At 43.6% G+C, this 12,445-nt stretch overlaps 1 protein-coding gene across 8 annotated transcripts in view; it reads right to left on the bottom strand.

Moving 5' to 3' along the window:
- The window catches only part of LOC100755006 (zinc finger protein 120), a 44,232-nt gene extending 42,261 nt beyond the window's left edge, over window positions 1-1,971 (bottom strand). For 7 of the 8 annotated variants that reach the window (XR_004771865.1, XR_004771866.1, XR_004771863.1 and 4 more), the window contains exon 1: window positions 1,791-1,965. Coding sequence is in view for 4 of the 8 variants with exons in the window: in XM_035451181.1 (XP_035307072.1) it covers window positions 1,791-1,892 (102 nt within the window). In the remaining 4 variants the exon portion in view is untranslated. Of the gene's footprint in view, window positions 1-1,790 lie in introns of all 8 variants that reach the window. The other variant, XM_027389747.2, reaches the window with a different exon arrangement.
- Window positions 1,972-12,445: the final 10,474 nt, after the last annotated feature.

The following is a 12,445-nucleotide window of genomic DNA, read 5'->3' as shown; positions in this document are numbered from 1 at the left end:
TGTACACAATAAACAATGCCTCCCACTTTGGTCTGAAGACAGAAGCCATGTTCCACATGTGAGTCCTTTTCCTGGGACTGCACTTGAGAGTTGACTGCATGACTCAGGTGGATCATTTTAAAACTCTGAGGTGGTACAGTCACAGAACTTTGAAGTTGCAATACAGAGAACAGCAAGGTCATTACCCTGGAGAGCAACAGAATGGAATCAAGGCCCCCTGAGTCAACGTAAGAGAGCTCATCTCAGAAATGTTTTTCTTTTTTTTTATTTTATATATATATTTTTATATATTTGAATTACAAACAAGATTGAATTACATGACGATCCCAGTTCCCTTATCCCTCCCTTCCTCCTCTACCACCCTCCCAACTAAAATCCTACCTGTCATATGTCCTTTCTTCTAATCTACACCTGACTCAAAATTTCTGCTCCCTCATGACCTCTGCATCCTTCCTTTTCTTCCCTTCTCACTCTCGTAGCTTCCTCCCCCCTCTTCCCATGTTCTCAATTTGCTCAGGGGATGGTGACCCTTTCCCCTTCTCCAGGGGATAAAGTTTGTCTCTTTTAGGGTCTTCTTTGTTTACCAGTATCTCTGGCAGTGTGGATTGTAGGATGGTAATCCCTTACTCTATGCAGAAATGTTTTTCTAAAAGGCAGGAAAATGCAGCTGTTCTGGATTAATATGCCTTCCCAAGGAAAAACAGCCTGGAGCCTAGGCATTGGGAGATTTCCCTAAGGGCCTGGTGTACTGAGAATAAAACAGAGCTCCTTCTCTAAAACCAGGAATATGCTTGAGAGAGCTGGCAGTGATCTGGGGATCTGAAGCAACACATCCACAAAGGCACTGGCCCCAGACCACTGCCAGCTCTCTCAAGCATATTCCTGGTTTTAGAGAAGGAGCTCTGTTTTATTCTCAGTACACCAGGCCCTCAGGGAAATCTCCCAATGCCTAGGCTCCAGACTGTTATTCTCTCTCCCAAGAATGTTCCTTCTCCTTGCATGGAGGCCTAAACGCAAGCCTCTCTTGATCAGGACGTCCTTAACACAGCAGTGCTTTACATTTCAAATGCATGTCACTTGGTGTCATACTGCCCATCTGGGAGAACTATGCTTTTCTCAAAAAGAAAACTGGACCTTTACAGCACACCAGGACTTAATACTGGTTGTGAACCCTCTTTGAGCTGCTTGTTAGAGGCCATTCTTTAATATGAGGATGGGCCTAGTAGCTGGTTGTACATCAGGGGCCGCATCTTTGAAATGGTTTGGAGCCATATGTCCGGATAATCCTGGTGAACAAATGTGTATCCTGGCATCCTTATCTCTAAAAAGCCAGGTTAGCACACACTTAACTTTTGAGAGCTCTAGAGGCAGTCCGCCCTCAACTTAGTTCTATTTTATGAGACTTACTGTTGCCTATGCGCTGGTAAATCCTTTAAACCACCCATTCTACTCCTCTACGTCACAGCTGTGGCGTGGAGTGCTACCCACCCTACACATGAGATGCCTTTTCCAACCTCCACAAAATTAACTAGACATAGATCTTAAATGCAAAGTGCTGAACCTCTAGAAAACTAGGTCTCTCCCAGTTTGGCAATTTGCTTTCCATGGATTCGCCAAAAGCATGTTGAAGTTGACTAGAAAGCTGTTTCTACACACAGCTCCCTGTTCCCAAGGCTCTGAGCAGATTCAGCCGACAAGGGAAGTTATTCAGAAGCCTGCACCTGGGTCCAGGGAGTTGCACGGACCGCATGGGACTTCACAAGACAGGGAATCTGGCTGCAAGTTCCCACCCAGATCCGGAGAGGATCCACCACGCTGGCTCCAGCAACTGGCTGCTCTCCATCTGGGAAAAGCCGTCCCTCGCTCACCATGCGGTTTTCCAGACCGTCCATGATCTATGCCGAGCTCGCGGCAGCACCAATCGCAGCACAGCACACAAAACACAGGCGCTATCTCCTCTTCAAAGTCAACCCGGAAGCCGGCGACAGGAAGAGACCTGCACCGTTTCTGACTGACAGATGAGCTGGAGGACATGGTTGGCTAGTGAGGCCTGAGTGACAAGAGCCACCGTGGTTCCTGGCCCTGCCTTCCACCCCAAAGGCCTTTTCTAAATATGCATTTCAATAACGCTTACCTCTGGCTCCACTGGCAAACCCGGCTACCTTCCTGCAGTCAGTAGGCACTTTACTTTCTTGCTCCTGGACATGCTGGTGCAGTGGAAAGATGCCCAAAATATTAACAATTAAAGTGAGCTTCAAGGAGATGTTTGTTCTGTGGCTTCACGCTGAGGTCAGGTAAACTGAAAGTACTTTTTAGCTGGTTGCCACAGGGACTTCAGACAACCAAGAAGGAAATGCAGGAACCGGATCACAAAGGAGATGATAGGTCTTTCTCCCACCAGAAGGCTGAAATTCAGAGCAAATTGCTGGCAAATGAATATATATTTGGTTGACCACATTTTATTGAATAAGCAATTAGGGAGATCATCCATGCCTGAGACTAATTTTTCAAATGGATGAGAATTCCACTTTTTAATCAGCATCAGGTGTCTGGCTCTGTATAAGCTGCCTTCAAAAGGAAACATAATCAAGAAAAGAAAACTTAGGGTGGAAAATGCCTTAGCAGTTAAGAGCACTGAAGATTCTTTCAGCACATCCAGCTCACTACTACCTGTAACTCCACTGCCAGTGGCTCTGACATCATCTCCTGGTCTCCCTGTCCACTATAAGAGGAGACTTAGACCATAAATACTATTATTTTCAAACTGTGTGTGGTTATGCATTCTTTTACTAGCAGCAATCTGGACACAGAAGCAGGAAGATCACAGTGAGTTTTAAAGCCTGAGCTACATAGTCTACACACACACACACACACACACACACACACACACACACACACACACACACAGGAAAAAAGGAAAACTGAATAACATACAAGAAAAGTAGCATTGGAGAATTGGGATAAGACAATAACTCTTAAGCCATTTCAAGAATCTGTCACTGGTGCCCATGAATCATTTTCAAAAATAAATATGACCAAGCAAGTGAGCACATGCCATTAATCCCAGCCACTGGGAGAAACTGAACATTTGACAATGGGCCTTACTATGCAACCGGAACTGTCCATCATGAGCTGGATGTTATCAGACCCACCAAGACATAAAGTAGGACATGCTCAGCAGCAATGTGTTATCAAATGGAAGTGCTATATAAGAGATCAGACCCAGCAGGATCCTGAGGGCACAATCAAGGTACACAAACAAGTTGCCCAAATGCATATGTTTTCTACTCCTGCTACAATGCCTTCTGCTGCCAAGCATATGCTGATAACCTCATAGGGTGTCTCCTATGACTGGTTGACTGAGGAAGAGAAGACTGGGGTCTGGTTTCCTAATGGTTTTGTACATCATGCAGGCACCACCCAGCAGTGGGCACCTGCAGTCCTGGAGTTGAAGACTGGATAGTTGGAATGATATTTTTTCTTAGTTATGATAAAAGATAAATTTGATATGAAACTTTAGACTAACTAACAAAGATAGAATAGATGATGTTTTCTTTAATTTTGTCAAATATAAGTAGACTACACAATGTAACTATAATTCTAGCTTGATAACTATTTTGTTATATGTAATTTTATTATGTTAAAGTTCAAACCTTCCTTTGTAATTAGACAGAAAAGGGGAGGTGATGTGGGATGCCCCTCTGTATGCTGTGAATATGTTTTATAACCATTGGTTAACAAAAAAAGCTGCTTTGGCCTATGGCAGAGCAGAATGTAGCTAGTCGGGAAATCCAAACAGAGATAGAGGAGAAGTAGCCCAGTTTGGTCTTGAATTTGCTGTGTAGCCAGAATACCTTTGAAGTTCCAACCCTTCTGCTGTTGTGTCCCATGTTCTGTGATTAGTTACATGCCATAATGCTCAGTTCCTTAAGTGTTTCTTAATTAATGATGATATTTGTAGCTGGAAAATAATCCATGCTGTAGGGCTGACTTTTAATTTGTGAGGTTTTTGTTTTGTTTTGTTTTGGGTTTTTTTTAGTGTTTTTATTAATATTGTCTTAATCCCCAAAATAATGCCCATGCAATGTGTTAATATAGCTCACTATCATACGCTTCCTGTGGGGATTTATCAAGCCCCATTGAAAAAGTCTTGAAGGTCTATCACGGTGCTATGGCTGTTAACTGGGATAACAGCCAGTTAATATTCCAGATACTGCTGTTAACTAGGATAATAGTAGTTCAGTAATCTTTGGGAAAAAGTAGGGATATTACAATAATGCTTCAGGTTATTATTGACTTCTAATTAAGGTTTATGTTAAGAAAATTTGATTCACAGAGATCAATGAGCACTGCAGAGTGATCTCACAGGCCCCGTGTTACTAACATTACACACTCACACGGGAACATTGAAATTGTTGACAGTCCTTACAGTCTAAACTTGATTTAGTTTCCTTGGTGTTCACACATACTCTCATTTCTGCTCTCAGATTCTACTCAGGACCCCATGATGCTTGTCAGGGCCTGACTGGCCAGTCGATTTTCTCTGACTGTCATTGTTTTTAATGACAAAATCCTCGGTATCAAAGGCTGGTCTCTCACTTCCTCCTAACTGACTGATTCAATGATTCATTTATGGGCCGATGGGATGTATCCGTGGGTAAAAGTGCTTCAGTATAAGCAAGTCTGTTGATCCAAGTTCAATCGCAGATGCTGTGTAATGGTGGAAGAACAGAACAGACTCCACTTATGCCATCTCCACTTATGCCAGTGCAGATGTACAAGCATTTACGGTAAAAACCTGGGCTATAGTCTAATTGTATGTTATTTCTCTTGCTGCTGTGAGCAAACCAATATCCACTTATGTCAGTGTGTTCACTAATATGAAGAGCGTATGATTCTAGCTTGAGGCCATACTTGATAAAAGAATTTCTATGACTCTTACTGAATTGCTTTTTTAAAAAAGAATTACTAATGACTTTGTAAAATAACTATAAAAGTTTCTAGGTGAATTGAATCTGAAGCCCTTAAGTCTTTTGCTTTTCTCAGCTATTCTTCATATAGGAACTGTTTTTGCTGTTGCTGTTATTGATGTTTGGGGTTCTGTTTTTCTTGTTTTGTTTTGTTTTGTGTTTTGTTTGTTTGTTTGTTTGTTTTGGGGGGGTGGCTTCGAGACAGGGTTTCTCTGTGGCTTTGGAGGCTGTCCTGGAACTAGCTCTTGAAGACCAGGCTGGTCTCGAACTCACAGAGATCCACCTGCCTCTGCCTCCCGAGTGCTGGGATTAAAGGCCTGCACCACCAACACCTGGCTTGTTTGGTTGGTTTTTTGTTTTGAGGCAGTGTTACTTCATTGCACAGACTGGCCTCAAATTTCAACCTCTTACATCAGTCTCTCAGTTCTGGTATAGCAGTGTACACAACCAAGGCCAGTTTCAAATGCAAACTGTACAAAGGAGCTTCTTCTTCTTCTTCTTCTTCTTCTTCTTCTTCTTCTTCTTCTTCTTCTTCTTCTTCTTCTTCTTCTTCTTCTTCTTCCTTTCTTCTTCTTCTTCTTTCTTCTTCTTCTTCTTCAAGAAACAACTTTCCTCTCTTTTTTTCTTTTTTTTGGAATTTTGTTCTTTAAATTTATTTAACCATTATTTTATGTACACTGGGGTGAAGGTATCAGATCCCCTAGAACTAGAGTTACTGACAGTTGTGAGCTGCCATATAAATGCTGGGAATTTTGAACCCAGGTCTTCTAGAAGAACAGTCTGTACTGAGCCTTCTCTCCAGCCCCTCAAAGGGGCTTCTTTTTTGAGTTACCTATCTTTGGAATAGTGGAATTAAAAGAGAAGTATCTGTGTTAAGTTATAGAGAGGAAGAAGAATATGGTCTTAAGAGGCAAAGCCTTTTATATTCAATTATTTTCCCACTTAGGCAAATATTTTCATGTGCGTTTTAAACTGTACTTTGTTGCAACTCCAGTTTTTTTGTTTTATGTTTGTTTTTCTTTTCTTTGCAACTCCAGTTTTTTATGTACCTGTTTTACCTAAACTTTTGTGAAGGCATTCATTGCAAACAATTAACTTTATTTATTTATTTATTTATTTATTTATTTATTTATTTATTGCTTTTTTAAAGACAGTAACTCTGTGTAGTCCTGGATATACTGGGACTTACTCTGTAGACCAGGCTGGCCTCCAACCCATAGAGATCTGGCTGACTCTGCATCCTGAGTGCTGAGATTAAGGTGTAGGTCACCACCACCCAGCTGATATTGACTCTTCTTAAGGAGAAGGGTGTAGTTAGCATTAGTGGGGGGCATATTTGGCATCTTTGTAAGTAGTTTTATTTTCCTTGGCAGTGGGCAGGTTGCTATCTCTAAACCCTCATTTCCTTTAGAGAATCTTCCCTTGATTCTCAGTGATGGTGGCTGGTAGATGTCTCCATTCTCACCATTTACAAAATGGAGAGTAAGGCTGGTGAGAGGGCTCAGCAAGTAAAGGTGCTTGCTGACAAGTCTGACAATCTGAGTTCTATCCCTGGAACCCACATGGGTAGAAAGGAAGAACTGATTGTAAGTTGTCCTCTGACCTCCAAACATACAATTTCAGAAACATGAAAAATAAAAGACCCATAGACTGATATTGGGGTTCAAGCTGAAGATCAGAGAAGCAAAGTAGCTGGCCATTAGCTCTTACCTCTAGCTCAGCTCAGACAAAAGTGGGGGGGTATTCCTCAGACTGCTCCCTACTTCACTGCTCCTTGGATTCACTCAGACTGCTATGCTCTCCTCAACATGGCTAGAGACTAACTCTCAGACTGAATACCAGCTATGAGATCCTGCTCCTTTCTTATACATGTCTCTGTTGCTAGGATTATTAATTTTGATCTATGGTTTTGAAAGACCCCTAGAGGCTCAGGCCCCCAAGATGTCGGCCCAGGACCTCGATGATCCCAGTCACCAGGTGGAGTTGAAAACTTGATGCAAACACCAAGAGGTTTTATTGCAGTTGTTTAATGAACTAACCCCATATTAGCTCGGGCCTTTCATCCACCTACCAGGGCAGATGGCTGGGAAAGACACAGAGAAGCCACAGGACAGAGATCTTATAGGGCAGCGTAGGGAGGTGTCTAGGGGTACACACAGGCTCAGGATTTGTGTGCCTCCAAGGTTGGAGGGCTTGCCAACTTGTTGATTGGTTAACCGGTTGCTATGGCCCATAGTCCCTCCCAGGGCAGTTACTATGCTCTGCACGTAACTGTGCATTGCTGTGCACTTGTCTGTAAAGCACACCCAGAGCCGTAAAGCATAGCATCGCCAGCTAACTTCTGATTGGTTCCTTGCCACGAGGCAGGCATCTGACCTCTTAGTGAGGTCAGGCAAGGTCAGGCAAACACTTGTTAGACTGTCATGGCTGCCAAAATGGGGAGCTGGTCTCTTTAGTTTCTCTTTAATTTTTTTGTTTTAGTTTCAAAGCTCTTCTAATATCCAGAACAATATGTTTTCTTTCAATGGACATTAGGCTATTTAATTGTTTGGGGAAGGAGTTTCATCCATGGTGGCAGGAAGTGAATGAACTGGTTTTTCCATAGGGGTTTTTGAGAGACCCTTCAAGGAATGTCCTGAAGGCAAAGGATTACCTTGGGTGTCTTTTGTTGACCTACATTTCTTAGTTCAATGCCTGTCTTTGCCACACTTTCTGCATAATCTAGAAGGAAGGGTTGTTCGGTTTGGATTATATTTATAAAAAGAATTGTTTCTAGAAATGCCCTGTTTATAGTCTCTTTTAAAGTGACCATGTTTGCCATAATTAAAACACTTGGTGTTTCGAGTTTTCTTTAAAACTCTTGAAAGTATTTCTCATATCCATGTATCATAATCATGGTCATGAGTTTCAATATTAATTCTGTTTTCAATCCAATCCTACAAAGGTGCTGATCTTGCTTTTAAAGGGCTAATTATCCTTTTGCAATGGGCTTTAGCATTTTGAAAAGCCATAGTTTCAATTATTATTTGTCTTTTCAAATAAATAATCCAACCCTTCACAAAAATATTAGTCTCTGCCATGCTCAGATGGAGTGTGTTTCTTCAGTTTGCTTCTGAACCTACTTGTTTTTGTTTTTTGTTTGTTTGTTTGTTTTTGAGAATCTACACAGGCATTTCTAGGATTCTCCTGTCCCTAATTTTTTTTTCCTTAAGGCATTTAGTCAAAGGTCACCTGTCTTTCACAACCACACTGTTTTTTACTTATTTTAAGCCAAAAACAACAACAACAAAAGAGAACAATGGGACTTCCTAGGCTGGGATTTAATGTGCATAGTCTTCTTTCCAGACTGTTTTTTTTAATCATTTTTTTATTTGAATTAGAAACAAGATTGATTTATATGACAATCCCAGTTCCCTTTTCTCTCCCATCCTCCCCTACCACGCCCCCAACTAAAACCCTATCACATACCCTTTCTTCTATTCTTCACCTGACTCAACCTTTCTGCTCCCTCATGACCTCTGCATCCTTCCTCTTCTTCCCTTCTCATTCTCGTAGCTCCCACACCCCTCTTCCCATGCTCTCAATTTGCTCAAGGGATCTTGACCCTTTCCCCTTCTCCAGGGAACAATGTTTGTCTCTTTTAGGGTCCTCCTTGTTTACTAGTTTCTCTGGCAGTATGGATTGTAGGCTGGTAATCCCTTACTCTATGTCTAAAATCCAGATATGAGTGAGTACATATCATGTTTGTCTTTTTGTGATTAGGTTACCAGGTCAAACTTTTTAAGGCCGGCACTTTTAATGGCAATGTTGTTTGATTTCTCCTCCTTGCTTCTGAGGGTCCTGAGGGTCCCCTGCCAAGGTGTGCTGGCTGTGAACCACCTACGCCCAACTGCCCTGGTAGGAGGTAGAGTCCCAAGCTCACTGTGCTTCAGACTTCAGGCTCTCCAGTGGTGCACTGCCTCTTTCAGAGCCCTGAGAGTTTGTGCTGATTTTTTTTCTTCCACCCCAGGACACTAGTTTAAAAGTTCCTTAGAAGCCTTCGAAGGCTCTAAATGGCTTCTAGGAACAACAACAACAACAACAAAAACAACAACAACAAAAAACCCGAGCCAAATGCTTCTCCAGTAGCTGGCCCCATTAGGGACAGGGGTCACAGGGGTGGAGGGTAGGTGGGAGTGGTGTAATTTCTTTCTAAGGATGTAAGGATGATGGATTCATGCCTGAAGCCATTTAGTCTCGGACTGTCTTGGAAATCCAGGCCACTAGCATTTTAAAAGCATATGCGGATGCTAGATGGCAAAACCAGTGAGTCAAGTGGGCCAGGAGCCAGAGGCAGCGGTGCAATGGAACCTGGAAGGACGCACAGCTCCATCAGGATGGTTTAAACCCTTTCTCAGACCACTCTAGGGCCTGAGCAGAGGCAGAGGCAGGAGACACCCAGCTTCCTCACTGGCATCAGAACCCAAGAGATCAACCCATGCTGAGCAAAGATAAAAGGTCTCTCTAGAGGAGGCGTGGTCAGTGTAGTATGACAGCCTGAGAGGCGCTGGGATTCTCCCAAGAACCACAGAGGAACGTGCCTCCAATGCCTGGCCACAGATGAGCCCTTAGGACGAAACGAAACATATTAGGAAAGGGTGATAGGCAACTAGTCCATGGGCGCTGAGCTGCCAAGGTGTCTGGGAGTTGGAGTTCGGAGCAATCCACTGTGGCAAATCCCAAGGGACAGGGAATCTGGAGGGTTACTCGGTGAACTGTGGCAGGAAAGTCCTTTGGTTTTGTGACTGAGATGAAAGTCTGGTGTGTGCTCTGCTGCCTAGAAGAATAGTGACAAGACAGGTTTCAGAGCTGGGAGAATCCTTGGACTAAAGTTTGATGTCAGACTCTGAGTCACCGAGTGGGAAGTGCAGGAAAGGCAACTGGCTGGCATCCCTGGCGACACAGGAAAATTTCCTTCCACACCAGGGCTCCCGGGATCCGACGTTCTTTGTCAGTGTCTTAAAAGGTAATTTTCCTTCCGCAGCAGTGCAACGAGAAAATGACTGCCTGGCTAATGTGGTTCAAATGTAGAAATCTACTATAAATGGTGGAAATTAACAAGGCAGGAGGAGGGAGAAAAGGCCACAGGAACCCCTCGTTCACCTGGGCCCCATCTTGGGGCTGCACTGGCTGCACTATTTTTCTTAGGGAAACACTAATCGAAGCCAAGGAGTTCTGGCCCAAAGTGAAGAACTGGAGGCCAAGGCTAGTTGTCAAGGGCCCTTCACCTCCAAGACGCAGTCACTGGCAGGGTGGCCCAGAGTAGAGGCTTTTAGTGGCCCTACAAAGCCAGCGCATGGGCTGTGGCGGAAACCTGCTGAGCCTGCTGGAGCTAGCCTTTCCTCAGTGCCCAGAATCCTCAGGTTAATGAGGCGTGGAGCAGGCGCGCCCCCGCCCCCACCTCCTGGCAAAGGAACCCTCAGACCAGCAATAGCATGATGAGACCACGCAGGCAACACATCCTTGCCTGCAGTTGCTCCCAATTTCTTGTAATGAGAACTACACCTAAAAACCACCAGGGCATCTCTAACTCCTGGCAGACCGACTACGCTATCACTAGCCCAGAGCTGGAGAGCTCAGGCCTTGGGATGCCAGGCGGTCCAAGCTGGAGCAGTCGCCATAGCACACCAGGACTGGGGCGTGCTAAGCTTGACTTGCCCACACAAGCTGAGGCAGCTGGCATATAGCATCTTAGGCACTTACTTACTGGGACCACGGATAGGCACATAGTCAGTGTACCCTGTTAGGGGACATAACAAGCTTCCATGATTGGAGCTTTCACTTTCCCCAGGGTGGCAGGAAGCCCCCCAGACACCTGCTTCTTAGCCCATTAAGGCTTGACATTCGGACTAAAGTCCAGGTGGCTGAGACTCCATCATCTCAGGACTCAGTCCTATTGACCCTCAGTGCCTTCTCTCCCTGTCGTGAGAAGGACAAGCCCAGCAGAGCTGGCCATCACCTGGCACCTTTTTGGAGTTATAGCAAGACATGAGAGCCCCCATAAATATCTTAGAGAATTTTGTCAGGAAGGGGTTTTTGTTGTTGTTGCTGTGGTTTTAATAAATCCAATTCTCTCCCCTACCAGTACCCACACCTCAGTCACACACATACACAAACACACACACAGTGGAACTGGCTATTGAACACAATAAGGGACTCAGAAAGGTGTAAATCCACCTTGTGCCCACCCCAATTACAACAGGAGCCAGCCCTGGATGCCCCAATCAGATCTAAGTCAGATCTGGGTTTTTGGGACCAGTAACCAGGGATACCCAAGATGTATCACTGCACTCAGGAGAGCTGAATTGTGGCACCCTGTGACCACTTTCCTGCATTCCTATAGTCTCAACGGCAGTAGCCACTGGTTCATTTCTGATGCCTGGTACAAATACCACCTGAGCATGCTCAGCTGCCTCTCCTCACTGTTCTCACCATTTTCAAAAAACGAATGACCACATTTGGTGTGTTTGAGTGTGAATGTGGGCGAATTGTTTGTTTTCAAAGTCCTTTGCCCACAGAACAAACATGATTGCGCTCCAGAGAGGAGAGTTTTGAAAGGTGAGCTGTGGTTATTTCAGAGGAAAAAAAATCACACAAGAAAAATCAAACAGTAGGAAGGGTACATTTTATGTAATAGGGAACAAAAACTGCACTGTTCCTCTAATAGTTCACCTTTTAACTGATTTTCACTGATTTCAGACTCAGATTTTAGAGATAACTTGGTTTTAAAAGAAATTCTGTCATTGCACAATTTAAATTTTTATTTTTGCTTCTAACCATTTCAAGCATGTTTTTACAAGAGTAGATATTTTCTGGTCTTGATTTCTAAAGGAGAGAAGACTCTTCCATGTGCAAGTATAGTGGGAAATTACCAATACAGAGCCAAGTAGAAATATAAGGGTATTTAATAGGGAAAAGCCTTACTTACAGCTAAGTAGGCGTGGCTACAGCTTCCCCTTCGTGCAAGAATTGCTTATATCCAATTAACTAGTGTCTTTGAGTGGATCTTGTTTGTTTTGTTCTCTTCTTTTTCACATGGAGGTTAAAGATGGGATTAAAAAAAAAAGTTGGAAATACGTTGTTCTAAAATTTACCTGAAGTTAAATTCTTCCTCAAAGGCAGCATAGTTACTGTCCACAGATACCAGTGTAACAAAACGAAGAGCATTTGGGGAACTGCATTATTAATGATCAGATGCTAAGCAGATGGAGAAAAGAAATGTTATACAAGTTTTCCAGGGGCAAAGTGCTGGCTCCTGAAGTTAACAGGCATGTACCCAAACCTGTGCCTGTGTTTTCACTATATGTGGGGGAAATTTTCCTTTCTGCTGTTACCTGATGTTCCTGTGGCTTTTGGCTGGATCTGTAGGGGTTGCCTCTGCCAGGTAAAGTCCAGAGATGTGGGGTCTTTCAGAGAGAGACCCACCCCTTTTCACA

This window comes from Cricetulus griseus (assembly GCF_003668045.3).
Source record: "Cricetulus griseus strain 17A/GY chromosome 1 unlocalized genomic scaffold, alternate assembly CriGri-PICRH-1.0 chr1_0, whole genome shotgun sequence".
Lineage (NCBI taxonomy): Eukaryota > Metazoa > Chordata > Mammalia > Rodentia > Cricetidae > Cricetulus > Cricetulus griseus.
This window is presented reverse-complemented; position numbering and strand designations above follow the sequence as displayed.